The 25,001-nt window shown below is 60.0% G+C and overlaps 4 protein-coding genes and 1 pseudogene across 7 annotated transcripts in view; 2 read left to right on the forward strand and 3 right to left on the reverse strand.

The window, feature by feature from the left end:
• Positions 1-369, forward strand: part of TNXB (tenascin XB) — a 30,306-nt gene extending 29,937 nt beyond the window's left edge. The window contains exon 38 of the mRNA XM_072357875.1: positions 211-369. Coding sequence (XP_072213976.1) covers positions 211-291 — 81 coding nt within the window. The 3' untranslated portion in view covers positions 292-369. The remainder of the gene's footprint in view (positions 1-210) is intronic.
• Positions 27-4,345, reverse strand: CYP21A2 (cytochrome P450 family 21 subfamily A member 2). 4 transcript variants are annotated; one of them, XM_072357877.1, is made up of 10 exons: positions 3,967-4,343; positions 3,605-3,694; positions 2,988-3,139; positions 2,749-2,844; positions 2,305-2,412; positions 1,866-1,952; positions 1,611-1,796; positions 1,120-1,289; positions 730-833; positions 27-635 (listed from the first exon to the last, which is right to left on the reverse strand). In XM_072357877.1, the coding sequence occupies exons 1-10, from the start codon at positions 4,145-4,147 to the stop codon at positions 388-390; spliced, it is 1,422 nt and encodes a 473-aa protein (XP_072213978.1). In that variant the 5' UTR covers positions 4,148-4,343; the 3' UTR covers positions 27-387. The 4 variants fall into 4 exon arrangements, with proteins under 4 accessions (XP_072213978.1, XP_072213977.1, XP_072213979.1 ...); XM_072357876.1 differs by having other exon boundaries at positions 1,611-1,952; positions 3,967-4,345; XM_072357878.1 differs by lacking the exon at positions 2,749-2,844 and having other exon boundaries at positions 3,967-4,344.
• An 84-nt stretch (positions 4,346-4,429) lies between these two features.
• Positions 4,430-6,740, reverse strand: LOC140263117 (histone H3-like centromeric protein A). Its single transcript, XM_072357868.1, is given in 5 exon segments — positions 4,430-4,675; positions 5,078-5,155; positions 6,480-6,577; positions 6,658-6,692; positions 6,694-6,740. Coding segments are annotated over 5 exon segments (393 nt in total). The 3' UTR covers positions 4,430-4,540.
• Positions 6,741-7,413: 673 nt separating this feature from the next.
• LOC140263109 (complement C4-like) lies at positions 7,414-22,524 on the reverse strand. The gene is made up of 41 exons (XM_072357860.1): positions 22,430-22,524; positions 21,913-22,102; positions 21,582-21,759; positions 21,285-21,355; positions 21,099-21,187; positions 20,521-20,603; positions 20,356-20,452; positions 19,810-19,918; positions 19,587-19,710; positions 19,158-19,270; positions 18,521-18,691; positions 18,248-18,433; positions 17,707-17,892; positions 17,240-17,395; positions 16,861-16,987; positions 16,647-16,718; positions 16,190-16,384; positions 15,850-15,964; positions 15,666-15,736; positions 15,381-15,520; positions 14,739-14,939; positions 14,411-14,462; positions 14,244-14,333; positions 13,086-13,283; positions 12,780-12,855; positions 12,524-12,680; positions 12,311-12,427; positions 11,801-11,966; positions 10,858-11,024; positions 10,569-10,739; positions 10,281-10,340; positions 10,058-10,151; positions 9,753-9,957; positions 9,577-9,667; positions 9,222-9,296; positions 9,001-9,103; positions 8,807-8,896; positions 8,488-8,577; positions 8,091-8,174; positions 7,670-7,802; positions 7,414-7,555 (listed from the first exon to the last, which is right to left on the reverse strand). The coding sequence occupies exons 1-41, from the start codon at positions 22,507-22,509 to the stop codon at positions 7,414-7,416; spliced, it is 5,115 nt and encodes a 1,704-aa protein (XP_072213961.1). The 5' UTR covers positions 22,510-22,524.
• A 260-nt stretch (positions 22,525-22,784) lies between these two features.
• LOC140262997 (class I histocompatibility antigen, F10 alpha chain-like) lies at positions 22,785-24,929 on the forward strand (annotated as a pseudogene).
• Positions 24,930-25,001: the final 72 nt, after the last annotated feature.

Raw genomic sequence — 25,001 nt, forward strand, 5'->3', positions numbered from 1 at the left:
GGGAGGGGGTCACCATGGGGGTTATGTGGGCTAAATATGGAGAGTTACCCCCTGTGAAGTCCTTTTAGCCCCATGTCTCTCCTATTCAAGTATGGGGCCCTGTAAGAGTTGTAAAAGCTGGAGTCGGGGAGTAGGAGATATTTTTGGGGCCCCCTGTAGGGCCTATTTATGTCTATAGAGCATGACCAAACCCCCCCTCCCTCTCTGCAGGGCATCAACTGGTACCCCTGGAAGGGCTTCGAGTACTCCATCCCTTTCACAGAGATGAAGCTGCGGCCGCAGCGTGACTGAGAGCACTAGAAAGGTTGTGGGGTGCAGTGGAACCTTTTATGGGGTCAATAAAGCTGCGAGTAACCAGCACTGACCCACGCATCCCACACACTGGGCTCAGGAGCTGTGGGGTGGGCAGGGCACGAGGCGCACGCGGAATGGGGCGCAGCGCAGCACGGTGCCAGCGGTGACCCCCAAGTGGGGCAGAGCCCCATCAGATGGTGGTTCCAGGCGGAATTGCTGTAGGATGTGCCCCAAAAACACAAAGAGCTCTGCCCGAGCCAACGCCTCCCCCACACACGAGCGTGCCCCACAACCAAAGGGCAGCAGCGCTCGCCATGGGGCCCCCGGCTGCAGGAACCGTTCTGTGGGGCAGAAGAGAGGTCAGAGAGTGGGTATATGGAAAGGAACCCACCATAGGTTTCAGGGCCCACATCTATAGGGTGGATCCACACATACCAGGCAGGAACTCATCGGGACGGTCCCAGATCTTGGGGTCGTGGTGCGCAGCAAAGAGGTTTGGGATAACGATGGATCCCGCAGGCACCGGCATTCCCGCAATGCTGGGAAGGGACAGAGTGCTGCTGAGGACCAGGAGAGCCTACAGCAGCCAACTGGGACATACTGGGGCTTACTGGGACCAGCTGAACTCTATTAGGGCTTACTGGGTGCTGATGAGCTCTACTGGGGCCAACCTACTGGAAGGTCCATGCTGGTCTGTAGTGGTCCATACTATTACAGACCGGTCTACAGTGGTTCATTCTAATGCAAAACACTGACACAGTGCTGCATGGTCCCCCCTGGTCTGTATGGCCCTGTACTGGTCCATACTGGTGTTACTGGTCTTACCTGGAGTGGCGCCGGGCGCAGTGGGGCAGCGCGAGGGGCGCAGTGGGACGCAGGCGGAGAGTCTCTGTGATGGTGGCACGGAGCAGAGGCAGTCGCCCCATATCCCCCGGCTTTGGGGTCCCTGTGGGGCCAAGCACCTGGCGCAGCTCTGCACGCACCCGGTCCTGCACCTGGGACAGGAGACACATGTCAGTGTGTGTCACCAAGTGCCACCAAGTCACCCATGGGGCGGCCCCCCCTGCATGGGGACACAGACATGGGTATGACACTTTGGCGATGGCCGTGGTGCAGGGGACACCAGGGACACCATTGGGGGCACCCCAGGGACATTATCCACATAGGGAAGTAGGCATGGATGTGACGTGCACATGGTGCTATGGGGAAGTGCAGTGGGATTATAGGAGGGGACACCCGTGGGGACACTGTGGAGATGGGAGACCCGAATGGGACCTGTGGGGAAGCAGATGTGACACAGATGTGACGTGGGTCACCTGGGGGTGGTGCAGCAGGAAGGCCACAGCCCACAGCAGAGCTGCCGCTGTCGTCTCGGTGCCACCAATGAAGAGGTCCACGAGGGCCATGTGCAGGCGGTCCCCCCCCAGTGGCCCCATAGGGACATTGGGGTCCCCCCCCAGCAGTGCCCCCAGCACGGTGTCCACAGGGGGGGATGCGCAGCCCTGTGAGGACACGTGTGTCACCCCCTGGTGCTGTGTGCCCCCTCTGTCCCTATGTCTCCACATCCCCACCTGGTGCCATCGGATCTGGGTCTCCACGAAGGCATCTCGGCTCTTCACCAGGCGCAGCAGCTCCCGCAGCCCCGGGTTGGGCAGCACCTATGGGACATAAGGGACCCCCCCCACAGTGCCCTACAGAGCACCCCTGGATCCATAGTGGTCCCATATTCCCTCCCAGCACCATACAAACCCCATAGATCATTTCCAAACTAAGACAGCCGTAGAGAATCCCCCCCCAGCCCCATACAGACCCTGTAACACCCTCCCAGGGCTCTATAACCCCTTTAACCCCCCCTCAGCCCCATACAGACACCCCAGCCCCATCTATAACCCCTCCCTCCACCCTCAGTATAGACACCTGAAGCCCCATATGGACCTATACCACCTCCTCCCATGACTGTATCCCCCCTTCCCAGCCCCACGCCGATCCCATATGTCCTGCAGGGCTCACCCTTAGTGGAGGCAGCACATCCAGTGCCCGCACGCTGGCCCGACCCCAAACCTCCAGCAGGTCCTCCACACAACGTGTAAAGGAGCGTACCTCCGCCTCGGGGGGCATCTGTGGGGCACAGGGCTTGGAGTCACCCCATAGGGACACCAAGGTCCCCCCAGAGACTCCTGAATCCAAACTGCTATGTGGTTCTTTGGGTCCCTCTAGAGGTGACTGCATCCCCAAAGGGAAACCTCAACACTTAAGGAGCATCTGGATAGCTGGGACCCCAAGTGGCATCTGAGTATTTGGGATCCACCCTCCTTGGACAACTGGGTCACCCCAAGGACACCTGGGACCCCTTGAGTAGCACCTGGATATCTGAGCCCCCCTGTAAGTGGCACCTGAGCCCCCCTGCTCCCCAAGGTGGCATCCAGACCCCACAGCCCCCGCCTGTGACCCCACCAGGTCCCCGAAGGCGAGGCGGCAGATGGTGCTGCAGGTATGGAACGTAAACGCCTCAAAGAGGTCCACTGGGGCAGCCCCATAAGAGCTCAGCTCCTGTAGGGCAGGAAACGGGGTCACTGAGGAGGTGTGGGTGCCCCACAGGGGGGGGTTAACATGAGTCAAAGGGGAAGGGCAGCACGGCCCTGGGGTTGATGGGGTCCACCTGGGGTTGGAGGGCCCCATGTTGGGGTGCTCACCTGGCACAGCGCCGAGCCCTGCAGCTCCAGGATGGGCTCCAGGTGTTTCACAGCCCGTGCCAGAGCTCCCCGTATTGCCCCCCGCTGCCGTCGCCACTCTGGGGATGCATCCCCCAGTGCCAGGTCCTGCCCATCCCGTGACACCAGGGACGCTGTGGGGTGACACCTGTATCATCCATGGGACCTCCCAGAGCCCCCTCAGTGTCCCCCAGGCACCCACTGCAACCCCTCCAGCACCCATAGGGTCTGTTAGAGACCTCCCCCCCCCTAAAATGCAACCAGACTCCGTCAGAGATCATGGGGACCCCCCCCAAGTTCCTCCTCCAGATACCCAACAGTGACCTATAGGGTCACCCCCTCTCCTAGCTTCACCCCCCCTCCACCTAAAACCCATGGGAACCCCTCAGAACCCCCTCAGACACCAATTAGGAACCCCCCCAGAACCCCCAAACCCCCTCAGATACCCATAGAGAGCTTTACAGATCCCTCCTGGGACCCTCCCCAGAAGCAGGAATCCCAAAGAACCCCCCTTGAAGATTCACAGGGACCTCCTTCTGACTCACCCCAAACCCTCATGGGGACCCCCCCCAACCCCTACGGCCCCCCCCCCCCCATACTCAGGTAACTGTGGGGGCGTCCCACGAAGTCCCCCCAGCGTCGTGCCAGAGCCTCACGGATGGTGGCTGCAGAGCTCAGCACCACCACCTCTGTTAGGGGGGGAAGAAGAAATGAGTGGGTTGGAGGGAAGGGACCCTCATGGGGACCCTGAAACCAGGGAGGGGGGGGGAGGTGAGGGGTGCCAGGATGGTGTTTAGTGGGGGGGAGGGAGGTGAGGGGTCCCTCCATCCTCTCAATGGGTAATTCTGGGGAGCCTGTGAGGTTGGGGGTCTTAAAGGGGGAAGGTTCAAGGTCCCAAGGAGTAGAGGGTTATAGGGGGTCAGGGGGATGGGGGGGTCATGAAGGTGCCCCTCTTACTCACCTCGCCCCCCCAGGCGCAGGCATAAGGGGTCCCCATAGGTCCGGGTGAGGACGTGGAGGTGCTGTGGCCCCTCTGGGTGCAGAAGGTGTAGGACCCCCCACCACGGTACCCCCCCCTTCCTGGCTGACCCCCCCCAGATCAAAGCCAGGAGGAGCAGCAGCAGAAGCATCACCACCACCATTGTTCTGTATGGGGTGGGGGGAAGGGGCCCAGCTCTGCCCCTATAACACCTTATGAGGGGGAGGGACCCCAAAAGCACCACTCCCCCCACACTTAAAACCCTCCTACCAGAACAGGGGCATCAAGTTGCAACCCCCCGCCCCCAAAATTCATTATTATAAAACATACAGATTGTCCTCATAAAAATACAGCAGTATGTGCCCCCCCCACCCCACAAAGTGCTTCCAGAGCCATGGGGTGCCCCCTCCCCTTCCCCCCCCCCCAAAAAGAAATCACTCCCATTTCATGCCCCCCCCCCCATTATCACAACCCCCCACCCAAGCAGCAGAACCCCATCACCGCTCTGCCAGTACGAGAAGGGGAGGGGGTGTTTATTATTGGGGGGAGGGGCTGCTCAGAAGCCCTCCCCCTGCAGCCCCCGTAGGCGCCTTGCCAGCTGCAGGTCTTTGGGATACAGAGTGACTCGACGTGCGTGCAGTGAACACAGGTAGGCATCCTCCAGCAGATGCACCAGGAACGCCTCTGCTGCCTATAGGATCCCAGGGTGGGCATCCCCCATAAAGCAAAGGGGGGGGGGAGGTTAATTTCTACCTCCAAGCCACCCCATAAATGCCAAGTCTGCCAAAACAACCCCCCCCCCTTATAAAACCAACCCCAAGCCCCTTCCCTACAACCTCAAATAACTCCATACATCAACCTCCAACACCCCCCCCCAACCCCTGATCCCCATAGAGCCCTTCCCAAGCCCCAAAGAGTCCCCCATGCACAAAGGTACCCCAAAATCAGCTTCCCCCTCCTCTGCCCCCACAAATAAACCCTTTTTGGGCACTACAAAACCCCCCAGCAGCACCCAAAGTGTCCTCCACGCTATGGGGGGGTATCCTAAAACAACCCCCCACCCCCAAAAAGAGAATCCATAGGGCCACCCCACCTCCTGTAGGGCCAATAGGGCCATAGCCTGCCACCTGTAGTCCACACCCCTTGTGAAGAGTAGGCAGATCTCCCGTACCTGGGGGGGGGGAGGGAGGGAGTTGGGGGGGGTCATGAGGACACTGAAGGGGGGGACACGATGGTGGTATTACATCATGGGATGTGACAGGGAGGCACAAGGACACGGGGGGGGGGGGGGACACTGAGTCAAGGATGCTGTGTCCCTGGTTGGGGGGGGGGAGGAAGGGGGGGGTAACAAGGACAAGGGGCAGTGGGGGGGGGCACAAGGACACGGGGGATGCCCATTGGGTGGGGGGGAGGAGGCTGATAGTGGGGGGTGCAGAGGGGTTGGGGGGGGGGGGGTCACATTTTGAAGGGGGTTTCATTTAGGGGGAAGATCCCACTTTGGTGGGGGGGGGAGGTTCATTTTGGGTATGAAGGGTCTTGTTTTGGGTATGGGTCAAGTTGGGGGTGTTCCATTGGAGGAGGGGGAGGGGGGGTCCTCACTTTTTGGAGGGGTCCCCACTTTGGGGGAAGATCCCTACCTTTGGAGAGTTCCCTACTTTTGAGGGGGTGTCCCTACTTTTGGGAGAGGGTCCCAACTTTGGGGGGGGGTCCTTACTTTTGGGAGGGGGTCCCTATTTTGGGGGGGGCTCCTCACTTTTGTGGGGGTCCCCACTTATTTGGGGGGTCCCTACCTTTGGGTGGGGGTCCCTACTTTTGGGGGGAGTTCTCCACTTTTTGGGGGTGGTCTCAATTTTTGTGGGGGTCCCACTTTGGGACTGGGGTCCCCACTTTGGGGGAGATCCCCACTTTTGGGGAGGGATCCCCACTTCTGGGGGGGTCCCCACTTTGGGGAAGGGGTCTCTACTTTTGGGAGGAGTTCCCACTTCTGGGGGGGGTCCCAACTTTGGGGGAAGATCCCCACTTTTTGGGGGGAGCCCCAACTTTTCGGGGGGCCCCTACTTTTTGGAGGGGGTCTCCACTTCTGGGGGGATCCCCACTTTGGGGCTGGGGTCCCCCCTTTTGGGGGAGGTACCTACTTTTGGGAGGGCGCCCCCACTTCGGAGGCAGGGGTCCCCACTTTTGGGGGGGTCCTCACTATTGGGAGAGGGTCCCTACCTTTGGGTGGAGGTCCCTACTTTTGGGGGGGGGTCCCTAATTTTGGGGCTGGGTCCCCACTTTTGGGGGGTCCTCACTTTTGGGGGGATGTCCCCACTTTTGGGGGGGGGTCTCCACTTCTGGTAGGGGTCCCCACTTTGGGGCTGGGGTCCCCACTTTTGGGGGGGTCCCTAATTTTGGGGCTGGGGTCCCTACTTTTAGGGTGGGGTCCCCACTTTTGGGGTCCCCCATTAGGTTTTGGGTTGGGATGGGGGGGTTCCGTTTCGGGCCTATCCCGTTACCACACGAGCGAAGGGCCGCCGGCGCAATAACAAAGCGGTGCTGGTCTGATAGCGGCGGATCTCCCGCAGTGCTTTCTGACCGGGCCGATACCGGCGGACTAAAATAAGGGCGAAAAGACGGGATATAAAGCAAAAAACCCCCTCCCACCCTCCCCCCACCATCGCCGGCTGCACTCACCGCGGGGTCTTGAGGTGGTCGGGGGGGTTGGGGGGGGGGGGGCGGCCCCGGCGCCGCGGGCTGCGCGGTTTAGGCCGCGGCATAATGGCCGCCGCCGAAGTTCGAATAGCGCGCCCAGGATTAACGTCACATCCGCTTAGCGCCCGGAAGCAGGAAGTGGCGCTGAGCCGCTCTAGGCCGCCGGAGGGCAGGCTCCTATGGTAGCTCGGAGGACTGTGCCTTCATTAAACCCTTTCTGATCCCAGTTCAACCCAGTATGACCCCAGTTGGGCCATTGTGATCTTTTTTGACCAGATGGGCCATGTGATCTTTTCTGAACCAATGTGATCCCATCTTACCCCAGTATGAACCCAGCTGGTCCCAGTCTGATCCCTGTTTGTTCCAACACAGTTCCAGTTGCTCCCATTCAAACCCAGTTTGAGCCCGCTCCCAGTTGATCCCAACACCACGCTCACAATCAACACTGATTTATTCCCAGTTGAACCCAACCGACCCAACAGTGGTGCCATTTGGCTTCAAATATGGTCCCAGCTGCACCCAACGTGCTCCCAGTAGCTCCCAGTAGCTCCCAGTTGCTCCCAATGGCTCCCAATGGCTCTCAGTAGCTCCCAGTAGCTCCCAGTGGCTCCCAGTAGCTCCCAGTAGCTCCTAGTAGCTCCCAGTGGCTGCCAGTAGCTCCCAGTTGCTCCTAGTGGCTCCCAGTGGCTCCCAATGGCTCCCAGTTGCTCCCAGTGGCTCCCAATGGTTCCCAGTAGCTCATAGCTGGCATCCCAGTTGGCTCAGGCGGGTAATGAACTCCTGCAGTTGGGTGCAGTGACCCCGTAGCCGTGTGGCCCTACAGTGTCCAGTGGATGGCACCTCTTCCACCCAAGAGTTGGGGCCCAGTAGGAACTGGGGGCTGAGAATGGGGACAGAATCAGGGTCAGGGACACGGGGTAAGGAACACTGGGATATGGGAACATGAGAAGATAGGGACATGTGGACTTGGGGATATGGCACAGCCCCTTCTTACCGCCCCTCAGGGTCCTGCGTGCCCCCACTGCCCCCCATCACCAGGTAGATGTTATGGGGTTGCAGGCGTAGTGAGCAGCTCTTCCGCACCAGCAGCCGTCTCCGCTCCCCAGGGGCCGCTGCTGTGTCCTGCCCTGCACCAGTACACACCAGTATGAACCCTCCGAACTTCCCCAGTACCACCCAGTATACTCCCATATTGTTCCAGTATGGCTGAGAGAGACCCCCCCCATAGCACAACATGATGCTACCCTACTATGGTCAAATGTACCCCAGCGTCATAACCTCTTCCAGTATTCCCAGTATACCCATTCAGTCTCTACTGGAGTTCCTAGTCCACCCAGTCTCAGTTTCCAGTCCTTCCCAGTCCCTCCCAGTACCTCCCTGCCCCTCCCAATCCCTCCCAGTGCCCTCAGTCTCACCTCCAAGCAGCACCTCCTTGATTTCAGTCTCAAATGCCACAAAGGCCCCAATCTCACTCTGGGACAGCACCCGAACCACAAGCGCTGGGGGGTCAGAGGGGGGGGTATATGGTCAAAGAGGTCATAAAGATGGGGTCACAGGGGTTATTGTATCAGAGGAGTTATGGGGGACATCATAGGGCAGCTGTGGGGTTCTTGGGGTCAGAAGGACAATTGGGGTACAGGGAGAAATCTACAGGATCCTAGTGAATGTTTTTGGGGCTCAGGGGTCACTCATGGGGTACAGTGCACAGCTGTAGGGCTCAGGGGCAGCAGATGGGATTGAGGGCAGTCGGGGTTTGGGATGCAGGTAATTTGGGGTCAGCAGGTTTGAGGTGCAGTGATTTGGGGGTCTCACCGTAGTCCACACGGGGGCTGTAGCAGGCAAAGTCATGGCGGTCATCAGCCGTCACATCTTGTGTCTTCCTCTGGGCATGGGGACACCCCCCTAGGAACCCCCAACATCAATAGGGTCCCCCAACACCATCAGGGACCCAAAACGCTAGGTTCTTGTTGTGGCTTCCCTCCATGTCCTGCACGTCCCTCCCTTACGTTCCCCCATAAACCCCATAACTTCACCCCAAGATCCTCAACAGTTGGATGGAGGATGTGTGTGTGGGGGGGAGTTCACTGGATGGGGGCCCTAATATATGGGGGGGGTTACAGTGGGGTCCCACCTTGGGCACATTCACAGATCTTGGGGGAGCACAGCGTGGCGATGGAGCTGCTCCTTTTGGGGGCGTTGTAGAAGATGGTGCAGCGCTGACCTGGATGGGGCATGGAGGGATTAAATTGGCCACGCCTCCTCCAATGGCCACACCTACAAAGACCCCCACCCATTTAGGCCCCGCCCACTTGAAGCCCCACCCACCAGGCTCGTAGTAGTCATAGATGGCCGCCATTGCTGGCTGCATGTAGCCCACGGCCACGTCCTGGGTGGCCCCAAAACTGAGACACTGCTTCTTGGAGGGGACCTGGGGACAAGGACAGGAATGAGGACACGTGGGGGGATGGGATATGGCATGGGGACACAGGGACATGGGGGATATGGGATCATAATAGGACCACATAGGGTGACACAGGGAGACACACCTCGTCCAGGTACAGCACCAACTGGTTCCCATCCAGCTCATAGTGACTGATCCAATGATCCACCACGTCCCGTAGCTGTTGTGGGGGCAGCAGCACCAGGATACGTCCCCACTCCAACACCCAACACCCCAACACCTCAACAGTCCAACCCAGCAGCTCCATCTCAACTCACCCCCACACCCCGACACCCCTCAAACCCAATCCCAACAACCCCCAACTCAACGCTCCAACCCAACATCACAACACCCCAATAAGCCCATATCCCACAGTTCCAACATTCCACTACCCCAAACAACACCAACATCCCCATACCCCATAACTCCTCTATGTCCCCCAAGACCCCCTGGACCCTTACCTTGTCCAGATCTGTCCTATGGGGTGAGAAGCCACTGAGCAGAGAGATCTCCACCACCACCATCCCTGTTAGCGCCACCCCAGGGCTCCGCCTACAACAAGCCACGCCCATCATCAGCAAGCCACGCCCCTCTGCATGAAGACCCGCCCACAGGGATAGGAAGCTCCGCCCCTCACCAGAAGCAGACCAGGAAGGCCACCTCGTGGGCGGAGCTTTGTGTGCTGCGGCGATGGCGCTTCCGGGCATCCCATGAGGATATGGGGCTGAAGGGGGCGGGGTCATCCGCTGGCCCCTCCCCTTCAACAGGCCCCGCCCCTTCCATAGGCTCCTCCCCCTCTTTAGGCTCCACCTCCTCGTAGTCATAGTCCTCATAGTCCTCATCTGCATGGGATACGCAAAACAGGGTCGAGGCCACGCCCACCATGATGGAAAGGGGCGGGGCCTTTGAGGGGGCGGGGCCTTTGAGGGGGCGGGGCCTCACCGTGGTAGACGATGGGGCCGGTGATGGCGACCTCTAGGTGCAGCGCCTGGCAGGTGGCATTGGGAGGTGACAGCAGGCGGAACTGGCGGAGCACCTGGGGACAGCAAGGGGACAGCGTGACGCCATGATGGGACAGCAAGGGGGACCCCACCACAGCATGAGGGGACACCAGGAGGGGAGGTGACCTCTTGGAGGTGACACTGATATCCACGTAGCCACCCACCGTCAGCGTCCCTTCGCCGTGTCCCTCCACCTGCACCATCACGGGGCTGCCCAGAGGCACCTGGGGACATGGGGACAGAGTAAGGACCCCAAAGCCTTGTGTCCATCATGCCATGTCCCCCCATGTCCCCTGTGTTCATCGTGTCCCCCAAGTTCTATCATGTCCCCAGTGTCTTCATGCCCCCAATGTCTTCACATCCCCAATGTCTTCATATCACATCCTACCAGGTCCAGATGTCCCCTATGTCCTCACGTCCCCCCATGTCTTCATATCCCACCATGGCCCCACCTGCAGCTCCTGCTCCAGCGGCTCCAATCCTGGCTTCAGCATCACCCGAGTGCTACCAGCCCTCCCCCGGGCCCCCCCTGGCCAGGAGAGCCCCAAGTTGAGCTCCGATGAGCTCCCACGGCCCCAATGCAGCCACATCTGGGCCAGCGCCTCCAGGGCCACCACTGTGTCCTGTGGGAACAACGAGCAGCTTAGGGACACTGCCACCAAAGGGGACCCCAGGGATCAAATCACCCCAAGGCATCCTAGAAAGGGGGGGGGGGGGGGGGGCTCAGTGACCCCCACCTACCTGCGTGGAATGGAAGCCACCACCATAATTGCTCTGCTGTCGGAGCCACCGTGCTGCCCTCCCAGCCCCGGCCATGTCACGGCTCTGCAGCAGGGCCAGCAGGGTATAACCTGTTGCCTCTACCGTGGCTGCGGGGCCACCAGCTGGCCAGAAGGTCGCACGGCCCCCTGGGGGTCATGGGTTTGTATAGGGTCATGGGGGGGGTCATGGGTTTGTATGGGGTCATGGGGGGGGTCATGGGTTTGTATGGGGTCATGGGGGGTCATGGATTTGTAGGGGGTCATGGGGGGACATGGGTTTGTACAGGGTCATGGGGGGGGTCATGGGTTTGTATAGGGTCATGGGGGGTCATGGGTTTGTACAGGGTCATGGTGGGGGTCATGGGTTTGTATGGGGTCATGGTGGGGGTCATGGATTTGTAGGGGGTCATGGTGGGGGTCATGAGTTTGTATGGGGTCATGGAGGGGGTCATGGGTTTGTATGGGGTCATGGGGGGTCATGGGTTTGTATAGGGTCATGGGGGGTCATGGGTTTGTACAGGGTCATGGTGGGGGTCATGGGTTTGTATGGGGTCATGGTGGGGGTCATGGATTTGTAGGGGGTCATGGTGGGGGTCATGAGTTTGTATGGGGTCATGGAGGGGGTCATGGGTTTGTATGGGGTCATGGGGGGTCATGGGTTTGTATAGGGTCATGGGGGGTCATGGGTTTGTATGGGGTCATGGGGGGTCATGGGGGGAGGAATTAATCAGAAGAAGGAACTGGAGAATGAATGTGAAGGAGAGTAACGTGAATATGAAGAAGAGTTCGAGGGAGAATAAAACTGAAGGGTTCTAATATGAGGAAAGGGATGGAGGTATCCAGGAGCTACACAGAGAGACAGAGCTGTCACCACTCCATAGGGATGAAGGCATCCAAGTGCCATCACCCCATTGGGGACGCACCATGGGCGCTCCGTGCCATGCCCCGCAGACGTTCCACTGCTGGATGCGGCCCTGGAGGAGTGGTGTCCACCAATGTCAAAGCATAGGATGTGATGGCTGTCCCATAGGTCCCCAATTGCTCCAAGCGACCCCGGAGGAACGTGGAGGCCCGGGATAGGGATTTGTCCTGTGGCAGTGGGATATGGAGTGTGGGAACATGAAGATATGAGGGATAATGGGGGACGCAGACATGGGAAGATGGGGGACACTGGGGGACACTGGGGGACATGGGGTACACTGGGGGAAAGGGGGACATAGAGGGATGGGGGGTAGGGGGTGATGTGGAGGGATGGGAGGGCATAGAGGGATGGGGGAATAGTGGGAACATGAAGGATGGGGTGAATGAAAGATGGTGGAATATATGAGGGGACACATTGGGGTATGGGAACATATGGGGGATGTGGGGGATGGAGGCACAAGGGGCACATGGATATGGGGACCAAGACACAGGGATGGGGACATGAGACGCACCAAGAGGGGCAGCTCGGGGCTGTCTGGGGGCAGCAGAGCACGGGCACCATGGAGGGCCACCACTACGAAGGCCGTCAGCGACACAGTGGCCTCTGGACCAGGGTCTGCCACACCACCCTGGGGACATGGGGGACATTGTGGGTGATATGATGGGGACCTTCATGGGGAGATACTGCATGGGGACGTGGCACACAGCAGCCATGTGTCACCCACCTGCATCTCACGGTGCACCACAGCCCTGTGCTCCAAGAAGGCACCATCTGGGCGCTGCTGTCCCAGCACCCACCGCAGGGATGCAGCAGGACCGCTGGCAGCCACTGGTAAATAGGGCCGGGATAGAGCCAGCACACGCAACACCAGAGCTGTCAACCTGCACCAGGACACCGTGTCACCATGTCCCCAAATCCACATGGCCACATCTCTCATGATGTCCTCACTGTTGTCCCCACACCATCCCTGCTCCCCTCACCAGGTGCTGCTGTCCCGATGCAGCCATGCCCCATAGGAGCCGTCGCTCTTGCGGAAGCTCTGAACCCTCTCAAAGCCTGTGGGGGACATCAGAGACCGTTTGGGGACAGCACAGACATCCCCTACATGGCACTGCAGCCCCACAGGGCTCTGCATCTCCACATGGAGCATTGCACACCCAATTGCAAACACCACAGAGAAATGCAATCCATGGCGCAACCCTTGGAGCACCGCACACCCCATAAAGGACAGCCTACCCCATAAAGGACAACCTGCCCCATAAAGCACAGCTCGCCCCATAGCTCACCCTGCTGCAGGGTTCTGAGGCCACGCTGTCGGTGCCCGGGGGGCAGCTGCCCCCATCCTTCACTTTCATCCAGGAACCGTAGAGCAGCAGCAGTGGGTGCCATTGACATCAGGGATTGCTCCCCACAACCCCGGGGGGAGCGGAGCAGGGTGTCCCCCACACCCAGAGCACCCTGCAGTGCCCAGCCTGGAACTCGGCCTGGGACAGGGACAGCAGGGACAGGGGGACATGGAGATGGTGTAGGGACAGGGGGACATGGGGACAGTGTGGGGACGGGGGGACATGGGGATGGTATATGGATAGGGGGACATGGGGACAGTGTGGGGACGGGGGGACATGGGGATGGTGTGGGGATGGGGACATTGGGATGGTGTGGGGACAGGGGGACATGGGGATGGTATATGGATAGAGGGACATGGGGACAGTGTGGGGACAGGGACATGGGGACAGTGTGGGGACAGGGGGACATTGGGATGGTGTGGGGACAGGGGGACATGGGGATGGTGTGGGGATGGGGATATGGGGACAGTGTGGGGACAGGGACATGGGGACAGTGTGGGGACAGGGGGACATGGAGATGGTGTGGGGACAGGGGGACATGGGGATGGTGTGGGGATGGGGATATAGGGAAAGTGTGGGGACAGGGGGACATTGGGATGGTGTGGGGACAGGGGGACATGGGGATGGTGTGGGGATGGGGATATGGGGACAGTGTGGGGACAGGGGGACATTGGGATGGTGTGGGGACAGGGGGACATGGAGATGGTGTGGGGACAGGGGGACATGGGGATGGTGTGAGGATGGGGGCACAGGGATATGAGGTGTGGGGATATGGGATATGTGACACGGAGATAGGATTTGGGATAGGTATGGGGACATGGATGGGGATGAGTAGGGGGACATGGGGACATTGGGACACCCATGGGGATTTTTGGGGGCCATAGGGTTATACACGGGACATGGGGATGTAATAAGGACATGTGGAGACACCCAGGGGACACAATGTATGGAACATGGCCACACACACAGGTATGGGGACACCGGGACAGAGAGATGATCAGGCCTGGACATCAATGTCCCCAACAAATGTCCTCATGTGTCCCCATGTCCTTCATGTCCACCACCACATCCCAACCCCATGTCCCCATCCCCACATACCACTGACACGGATGCTCATGCTGAAGTCCCCATCGGGGACGATCTCAGCAGGGACATCCCCAGGCAGTTTCAGGCTCCGGCCCCGCTTATCTGTAGGGACACCACACCAAAGGGTCCAGCCCCACGTCCCCAATGTCCCCATTGTCCCCCAGACCTCAAACACCCACCATCTGTGTCCAGGACGTAGGTGCTCTCCTCCAGGTGCAGCTCTCCCTCGGGCTGTGGGAATGGGTGACACCATTGCCACCAAGGACATCGGGACACAGCGTCCACGAGGGGACAACTGCAGTATCCAGGGCCACCAAGGACCCTGTGTCCCCAAATCCCATAAGGACAAACATGTCCATGGCCACCATAGACACGGTGACATGGTGTCTGTGAACCTCAAAGTGACAGCCCCAGCATCCAGGGCTACCAGAGACCCATGAGGGTCCAGGAGATCACAGGGCTTAGGGGACCCCAAAGGTGACCAGAAGGGAACCCCACTGATCTCACCTCGACATGCAGGACTCGTGTGACACGGTCTCCCAGCCCCCATGGCCCGCGGGCAGTGATGGTGATGGGGATGTCCCCAGGGCGAAGGGCCACCAGGGTGAGAGGTGCAGCCACTGCCCGCCCTGGGGGTAGCTCTAGCATTTGGGGGAGCCCATCCAGCGCTGCGCACACCCCCTCCACTGCTGATAGTGTCACTGTCACCTGCATCACCAACAATGTCACCTGATGTCATCAGGCTATGGGTGGCCGTGGGGCAGTGGGTGGGGGCTATGGAACAGTGGGGTAGGAAGGGGGGGTATCTGTGGGGCAGAAGTGGTATCTATGTGCCACAGGGGGTATGCATGGGGCAGAAGCAGTTCCAGGTGTCTAAGGGGTTATCTGTGGGGTAGAGGGGGATATATGAGGGGAGGGGGTACCTATTGAAAGGAAAGGGGAATCTGTGGGACACAGGGGGAGGAATGAAGGTATCTATGGGGCAAGGAGTATCTGTTGGAGGGAAAGGGGTATGGATGGGGCAGCAGGGCAAGTATGGAGCACAGGGGTACCTACGGGGCAGGAGGGTTATCTATAGCAAGCAAAGGGCTATTTATTGGAGGGAAAGAGGTATCTCTGGGGTGCCTATGGGGTGTCTATAGGGCTTACGTTGATGCTGCGGGGCAGCCTGCTGTGGATGAGGGGCTGCAGCTGCAGCTGCTCTCGGGGACGGATGCTGGGGGGCAGCCGAAGAGCCACACGCACGTCCTGCGTCACCGTCACCCGCTGCGGCTCCGCCACGCACAGCCCTGCCAGGACCTCATCAGGGCAGTGCGGGGACACCAAAGGGACATTCTGGGGGGGGGGACACCATAGGAACTTGGGGACATGGGAAGATCATGATAGGGATGTCAAGGGGATGCTGTAGGGCCACTATGGGGTGGTGACACTCACCGTGCCCGGGGACGATGGCGACCGCCTGAATCTCCCATGTAGTGATGGAGTCGGGGAGCAGCACTGAGAGCCTGGGGAGATGGGGATAAGGGGGACATGGGGACATGGAACATGGAGAGGTGGGCTATGGGGCCATGGGGACGTAAGGGTATATGGGGACATATGGGGACATATGGGGACACACTGCTTGGTGCCGGTGACATGGACACGTCGCCACAGCCAGCTCTCAGGGAAGAAGCTCCTCGTGGGGATGTCCTCCTCATCATCCAACAGCTGCTCTGCCAGCTGTGCCTCCAGCACTGCCATGGGGACATCATCCCAAGTGGTGATCCCCAATATGGGATGGCCCCAACCACAGGATCCCAGAGTATGGGACGGCCCCCTGTGCCACCACCCATGGGGACCCCCTATCCAAACATCCCCACACCAATGGGATCCCCATTTCTAACCCCCCCCCCTCCAACCCCTGCACCCCCAACCCCAGGTCACCCCATCCCCGCTTTGGGGACACTGCTGACACTCACCCCGTCCCAACCCTCCGCGCTGTCCCTTCCTCCTCAGGTTCTGTGCCACCTCACAGCACTGCAGGAAGGCATCTTGGCAGCCCCCAGCCTTTGTCACCCGCTGCCCCCTCTGCTGGCAGGTGGCTCGGATGGGCAGCACCGTCGCTCCATCCCGGCAGCAGCGCCACATCACTGTGTTATTGCGCCATGGACCCGCTGGGGGGACAAGGGATGGGGGGGGACAAAGCATAGATGGGGACAGGAGGAGATGGCAGATGTGGGGACATGATGGGAATTGGGACAGTGATGGCTTTGGGGTGTGGGGATGAGGAGACATGGAGAATGTGGTGACACAGAGACACGGTGACACGGAGATGGAGTGACATAGGGATGAGGTGATATATGGACATGGTGATGGGGGACACAGGGACACGCTGGGACACAGGGATGGGGTAACATGGGGAAATTGGGTGCTCACCCTTCTCCTCCAGCAGTTCCAGCAGCTCCAGAGAGCGGCGTTGGCGGGTGGGGGCCGGGGGACAGTGAGGGGCTGCAATGGGGACAACCCCGTCACCACATCCTCATGGCCCCACGTCACCAAATCTCAATGTCCCCATATCAGTACCTCCCCATATCCCAACGTCCCCATGTCCCATATCTCCCTGTATCCCTGTGTCCCCATCCCCACTCACCTGCTTGCACTGTGGGGCTGCCACCCTGCAGTCCCAGCACAAGCCCTGCAGCCCCAAAGATCCCAACAGCATCGGGGCCACCCCCGGGGCTGCACCCCAAATCACTGCTGCCCAGAACTGCCTCCACCTGGAACACAGAACAGGGTCACCCTCTGTCCCCAAATGTCCCCAATGCAGCCACATGGCCCCAATCTCCTCCAGGCACCCCTAAAGGGTCACCAGGATTTGGGTGATCCTGATAGTTTGAGAGAGATCTCAGGGCTCTGAGTGTCGGGGATTTGGGTTTTGGGGTCAGCAAGGATTTGGGGCATCCCCAGTTTGAGGGGTTTTGGGGTCATTGAGGGTTTGAGGATTTGGGGTCTGGGGGATTTGGGGTCACCTTGGCAGCATTCAGGCGGTGCCGTGGTTCCAGGTTCAGCACTGTGGTGTCAATGGCTCCGATGGCCACTGTGACCGGAGTCCCTGTTCTCACCGTCACCGTCAGTGGGTCCTGAGGGCGAAGGGTGGTCCCGCGTGGAGGGACCTTCACCTGGACCTGCAACCATGGATCCCAGTATGTCCCAGTATGTCCCAGTGTCCCAGTGTTCCCAGTGCCACCAGAGCTCCCAGTGCTCCTGGCCCATCCCAGCACCGCTAATACGTCCCAGTTCCCCCAGTACATCCCAGTACATCCCAGTCCCCACAATCCCTCCCAGTCCTCCCAGTCTCCCCAGTACATCCCAGTACATCCCAGTACCTCCCAGTCCCCACAATCCCTCCCAGTCATCCCAGTTCCCCCAGTATACCCAGACCCTCCCACTCCCTCCAAGTCCTTCCCAGCCCCCCCAGGCCCCCCAGTACACCCACCTGCTCATCACAGCCCCCCCTCACGGCACCCCCCCACGCAGCAGCCACTACATTTCCCCCACTCAGGAAGAAGGCAACAATGTGGAGATATGGGGCCATGTCCGCTGTCACCGGCAGTGTCACCTCTGTCAGTGTCACCTGCGAGGCCACCGTGTGGGCTGCCAGCACCCTCCCACGGGCCATTGCCTGCGGGAACAGGGGGATGTGTGACAGCACATGCAACATAACCTGCACAACACACACATCCAGCATGCAGATGGGTGTGCAGCTTGTGAGCAACGCATGTGCAATGCAGCATGCATACCAGGGCATGCAACCCACACGCACACACTGCAATGCAGATGCATAACACACAGTGTGTGTGCAACACGTAACACAACACGTAGCACAAGACATAACACAGCATATAACAGCATGCACACGTGGTAATGCGTGTGCACAACATGCAACGCTCAAGCAACACGAAGTGTGTGCAACACGGAACGTGCAACACACAATATGCAACACACAGTGTGTGCAACACAGAAGTGCTGGAGCTCACCAGGAGATGGAAGCGCTGCGGGGTGGGGGGCGGCCCTATATGATGCAGCTGCAGCCTCAGCTCTTCCCCAGGACGGATAGACCCCTGGGGACCCCCCAGCACCAGGAAGCGCCCCGACACTGCTCTCATTGGGGTCACCATCAGCTGTGCCCGTGCTGGGGTGACACCGGGTTGTCCTGCCTCCACCTGAGGGTCCCACAGACATCAGAGTGCATGGATTCCCATAGCACACATCCCACATCCCCACGTCTCCCATCCCGTGTCCCCACTCACGCTCAGCTCCATCCTGGTGGCTCCTTTGGGGACGTTGATGGGGACGGCGATGTCCCCACTGTTGTCTGCCCGCAACTCTATGAGGGCTGGTGAGGGGGCTCCAGTCACCCCCACTGTCACCTTCACGGGGACCCGTGGGGCTGTAACCCCCCCGGCCTGCAGCACCCGGCCCTGTGGGAGCACCAGAACATGCATCAGATGTGCACCAAGGCATGCAAAAGGCAGCACTGTCTTGCACAAGTGTGCACAGTGGGCCTCAAGCATGCACACATAAGCATGCACACACATGCACTGCCTCGCACAAGTGTTGCACAAGTAGGCATCACCTTGCAGAAGCATGCAAAAGGATGCTCTAAGCATGCACAAGGCTTTGCACAAGCATGCACACATTACATCCACACCCCTTTGCATGAATATCTGTGCAAAGCATGCACTGCCTCGCACAAGCATCCATAGCTGCACTTGAAGCATGCACAAGGCTTTGCACAAGCATGCACATAGCTGCACCACCTTGCACAAGTGAGCATGCACGCAACCTTGCACAAAGCATGCATCTCCTCACACAAGAATGCAAAAGCATGCAACAAACATGCAAACATCCGCACTCCTTTGCACGAGCATGCACAGATTTGCTCACCAGGAGGGTGTAGGGTGCTCCGGGCACGAAGAACCTTGCACTCTTTTGCAGCTGCAGCACCCATTGGGACAGAACCAGCGGTACCAGCAGCTCCCGCTCCACGAGTTCTCCCCCTATAGGACAGTGCCAGGCCACGCCCCCATCGTGACCACGCCCACGTGTAGCCACGCCCATTCCGGACCCCAAATCCCACTGAGATCACATGGGAACCCAAAATCCCAAAGGGACCCCAAAATCTTCGTGGAACCCTCAAACTCAAAAACCCCAAAACCCCCAAAAGGCTCCAAAACCCTTTTGGAACCCCAAAAACCCCTTTGGGAAACCAAAAACCTCTTTGGGATGCCAAAAACCTCTTTGGGACCCCCAAATACCCCATACAGACCTCAAAAGCTTCCTGGCCCCGCCCCCTTTCACCGAAGCCACGCCCACCTGGCGATTCGACCACGCCCACCGTCAGGCGCAGCAGCGCCCCCTGCAGGTCGGTCAGCGCCACGCCCGCCGCTTTGGCCACGCCCACTGGGGATATATCCAATGAGGCGTGGCCTTCTGTCACCTGGGGGGCGGGGCCAAAAGGGGGAGGGGTCAGTGGGAAGGGGGCGGGGTTATGGGGAAGGGGTGAGCTCAAATCCCCTTGTAGGTTTAGGGGTCTCACCTGGCATTGCTGCTCCAGACCCCTCAGGAAGCGACCCCCCCGGCCCCCGGCATCCCGCAGCCCCACACGCAGCTGTGCACGGCCCCACACTGGAGCCCCATCTGGGAATCTGGGGGTCCAAAGGGTCAGTGGGGTCAAGAGGATCCCAAAGGTTAATGGGGTCAGGAGATCCCCAGAGGTCAATAGGGTCATGGGGAGGGGTCCCAATAGCCAATAAGGTCAAGGGGAGAGATCCCAATAGGGTCAAGGTCAGATGGGGATCGGTCCCAACAGCCAATAAGGTCAAGGGGAGATCCCAATAGGGTCAAGAGATCAATAGGTTTGGGGGAACTCAAAGGTTATAGGGTCAAGGAGTGACCCCAAAGGACATCAGGGTGGACTGGAGGGGAATTTGGGGGATTCAGGAGAGTTGGAGGGGTTTTGGGAGGTTTTGGAGGAGAAAGATGGGGATTTTGGGGGGAATATTGGGGAAACTGGGTGGGATTTGGGATTTGGGTGGGATTTAAGTGGGGATCTGGGGGGATTTTGGCTCCAAGGATCCCATACTGGACATGCAGGTGGACGCGCAGTGGGGCCGGTTCAGGGTCGCTCAGCAAAATGAAGCCACGTTCAGGGCAGATGCGCACCTCGAAGCCAGGCAGCACTGGGGACAACATATGGGGTTATAGGGGGGTATGGGAACACAACAGGGACCCCCAAGACCCCACTTACCGTATTTGCGCACCTCGAAGGCGGTGGAGCTGTTGGTGTTGGGACTGGCAGCCAACTGTGCCCGTATGTGCCACGTCCCTGGGCTGGGGACATGGGGACATGATGACCCTATGGCTCTCACAGAGCCCCTCTGGTGCCCTATAGGGTCCTATAGCCACTCATAGACTCTATAGTCCTCCAGAGCCCCTGTCATAGACCCCTATGGTCCTCTAGAGCTTCCCAGAGCCCTTATGGTCCCTATGGTGTGCTATAGCCCTTCAGAGTCCCTATGGCCCTCGTGATTCCCCATACTCCCCTATAACCCCTGTAGACCCCTATAGCCCCTAAGGCAACCTATAGTTCCCCCACAACTTCCTATAGCCCCACCTAGACTGCCATAGTCTCCCATAGTCCCTATCAACCCTATGGTGCCCTATAGCTCCCCACAGCCCCCTATAGATTCTACAGCTATTATAATGTCCCAGTAACCCTATAACCCCCCCACTGCTCTGGCCCGCCTGCAACCCCTGTAGCCCCACATCCCCATAGCCCCCCATCCCACCCCATAGCCCCCGATAGCCCCCTATAGCCCCACTCACAGGGCAATGTCAGGCAGCACCAGCTGGTCGCTCAGCACCGTGTCCAGGGGCACCCGCTGCACCTCCCGCACTCGTGCACCCAATGGATTCTGGGGGGATATGGGGGTACACAGTGAGACCCCAGCCTTGTAGGGCCACCCAAACCCCATAGGGTCACCAACAGCCCCAACCTTATAGGACCCATACCGTAATGGTGACCAGGACAGGTTCAGGGTTTGGCTGTAGATCAGGGTCCATAGAGAAGACTCGGAAACGCACTGGAGACAAAGGGATATATGGGATATATGGGTGAATGTGGGGTGAAAATGGGTTGGATATGGGGGAATGTGGGGAATAGATGGTGGATTTGGAAGGGTTTGGGGGAGAATTTTGGGGTTGTTTTAAGGGAGTTGGAGCATTTGGGCCGCTGGGGTGGATTTGGGGTATTTAAAGGAGGTGGATCAGGCAGATCTTTGGGGCTTGGGGTACATTTGGGGCACTCACCAGTCTGTCGGGGGGCGTAGAGAGGTTTGTCTGTCTGCACAATGAGGTGACCCCGTGGCCCCCCCAGGGCCACACGTAGACTCCGGGTGCTGGGGGGGGGCAAGTGGGGGCTATGGGCCTCCAGGAGCAGCCCCCGACCCCACAGCGCCCCACAACGCTCTGCCTGCACTGGGGTGACCTATGGGGGATATGGGAAGGACGTGTGAGGTGATGTGGTTGATGTGGCAGGAGAGCACCCAAGGGTGCACATGTGTGCCATGGAGGTGTTCCCAACCCCCTCACCCTATAGGACACCCCTCCAATGTCCCCATATCCCCCGGTGTCCCCATACCTCAATTTGTAGGAGCTGGTTGAAGTTGTTGTGGGCTGTGAGGGCAAATGGGACCGGGAGGGCACAGGGCCCAGCCCCACGGTCACCCTCAGCCCACGCCGTCACTGTCCCCGTCACCGGCCCCACAGATGCCACCAAAAGCCCCATAGGGGACCCCAGGGCCACACGCCGGGGGGCCACCAGCACCAACCTAAGGAAACACTGCTTGAGCCACCAGCCCCACAGCAGCTCCATAAGCCCAAACAGATCCCATAAATACACAGACACCCCATAGGTCCATCTGAGATTCCACAGGAATCCTCCCCCAAGCCCAGGCCCCATAACCTCCCCAACCACATGGAAATCTCCCTCAGTCCCACCAGACTCCATCAAATCCCAATCCTACAGCTGCCCTCAGCCCCTACAGCACCCCATAGTTCCCATAGTGGACACTGCAGGACATTCATAGTCCCATAGCTACCCCACAATCACCCCCAACCCCATAACCCAGCCCCATAGGTGCCTCATAACCCCATACTCAGGGTCCTGGGAGCTGCCCTCCATTAAGAGAGTGAGGAAGAGGAGGAGGAAGAGGCTGAAGGTCCAGGGAGGCCCCATGGCTCCGGCGGTGTGGGGCAGATCGGGGCAGTGGCACAGGGACACCGGGATTGGGGTCAATCATTAACGGGGGGGGAGGACATCAGGGTCCACCTGCAGACCCGGAGGGCATCGACCCCAGATGGACCCACGTGGATGTGGGGAAGAGGAACAGGGCGGCCCTGTGGGGAAAAGGCACTGATCCCAAAGGCAGCTCGTTGTCACCGCCTTCCCCCCCCCCGGACACGGTGCCGCTGACCCTATAGATGAGACCCCATAACAGTGCCTTGAATGGAATGCAGAACGAATCCTTTTCACTGCCCCCTCTGACAAGACAGAGACCCTCGCCCCCCCTCCGGGGTAGGGACAAGGCCGGGGTGGGGACACAACCCGGGTGCCCCCCCTGTGCTCGGTGAGCCGGGGGTTTCCCACACCGCGCCCTTCCAGCCCCATCCCCCCCCCGCAACACGCAGCGATTTCGCTTTCGCTTCACAAACTGCAAGAGCTCATTCAGCCTGGCTCCCGGTGACGTCACGAACGCTCACGTTCACCATTGGCGAGGCAGAGGCGGAGGAGCCAATGGGAGTGCGGGGAGGGTCCGGGAAATCCCAAAAGCTGAAGGAGCGGTGCGGGGTGTGTCCGTTCTCGGAGCGCAGCGCTGTGGCTGTGCGGGATGCTGGGGCTGCTGCGGCTGCTGCTGTGCGCCGTGTGCCGTGTGCGGGGCGGCGGGCGGTGAGTGCGGCCGGACCGGGACCCCTCCGTCCCCGTAACCCCACCCCGGGGCTGTGCCCGTGGGACCCCCACCCGCGGCTCACGGCCCCGCTGCGCTCCGGCCCCGCAGAGCTCCATTCCCTGCGGTACTTCCAAACGGGGATGACGGATCCCGGCCCCGGGCTGCCCTGGTTCTTTGAAGTGGGGTACGTGGACGGCGAAATCTTCATGCACTACGACAGCACCGCGCGGAGGGAGGTGCCCCGCACCGAGTGGATGGCGGCCAACATGGACCAGCAGTACTGGGATTTGCAGACGGAGATCGCACAGAACAATGAGCACAATAACCGCGCGAGACTGGGCAATGTAGCACGGCGCTACAACCAGAGCGGCGGTGAGCACGGCCGGCACCGCGGCTCCGTGCTGTGGGATGGGGCTCCATGGCGCAGTGCCGCCCGCACCCCCCAGGGCTGGTCCTGCCCGGCGGCACCGTCCCGGGGCTGCCCGTCACAGCCCCACCGAGCTCGGGGTGCTGCGACCCGGGGGGACCCCAACCCCATCCCCACTACAGTGGGACCCTTGAATCTGGAGGGGCCCCTCACCGCGTGCCCGGCTGTGTTTCAGGGTCTCACACGGTGCAATGGATGTATGGCTGTGACATCCTCGAGGACGGCACCACCCGGGGGTATGATCAGTATGGCTATGATGGGAGGGACTTCATTGCCTTTGACAAAGACACGATGACGTTCACTGCGGCCGTTCCAGAGGCAGTTCCTACCAAGAGGAAGTGGGAGGAAGGGAGTGAACCTGAGAGGTTCAAACATTACCTGGAGGAAACCTGTGTGCAGTGGCTGCAGAGATACATGGAGCACGGAAAGCAGAGCTGGGGAGGACAGGTGAGGGGGAGGACTGCGATGTGGGGCTGGAGGTGGGGCAGGGGCTCAGTGTGGGGAGCTCAGCCCGGCCCTCACTGCCGCCCACCTTCAGAGCAACCCGAGGTGTGAGTGTGGGGGAAGGAGGCCGACGGGATCCTGACCTTGTCCTGCCGTGCTCACGGCTTCTACCCGCGGCCCATCGCCGTCAGCTGGGTGAAGGACGGCGCGGTGCTGGGCCAGGACACCCACTCGGGGGGCATCGTGTCCAACAGCGACGGCACCTACCACACCTGGGTCACCATCGAGGCGCTGCCAGGGGACGGGGACAAGTACCAGTGCCGCGTGGAGCACGCCATCCTGCCCCAGCCCGGCCTCTACTCGTGGGGTGAGTGAGGGGATGTGGGGCTGGGGGGCTGGGTGCCAGGTGCCAGGGCAGCGTTGGGGTCCCCACTTTCTCCCAGGGTTCCCCTTCCTGGTGCTCGGGGCTGCTCCATGCCCCACAGTGAGCACAGGGCTGGGGCTCATGGCTCTTCTCTTACAGGCCAGGATGGTGGATCCAGCAACTCAAGCAAAGGTGTGGTGTGGATGGGGGTTGGGAGGGGTCCCTATGCTCCTTGTGTTGCTGCACCAGGGCTGGGCTGGGCCAATGTGGGGAGCAGAGCTTTGGGATGTGAACACGGCCCTATAGGACACCATCTCTTCTCTTCCACACAGGGAGCAACCCCACCATCTGAGTGCTGTGCTTCAGCCTGCAAGGGGCCAGCTGGCCACACGGAGCATTTGGGATCAGCGATGGACAAAGCTCTGTCCTCTCAACCTCTCACATCTCCCTCTGCTTCCTATGCTGTTCTGCTTTGCTTGTGCTGCTTCCTGAGAAATAAAATGTTGGGCTTTTCTTTGTTCAGCCTGCCGGCATTCTGCTCTGCA

The sequence above is a fragment of the Excalfactoria chinensis genome, chromosome 27, assembly GCF_039878825.1.
Source record: "Excalfactoria chinensis isolate bCotChi1 chromosome 27, bCotChi1.hap2, whole genome shotgun sequence".
Classification (NCBI taxonomy): domain Eukaryota; kingdom Metazoa; phylum Chordata; class Aves; order Galliformes; family Phasianidae; genus Excalfactoria; species Excalfactoria chinensis.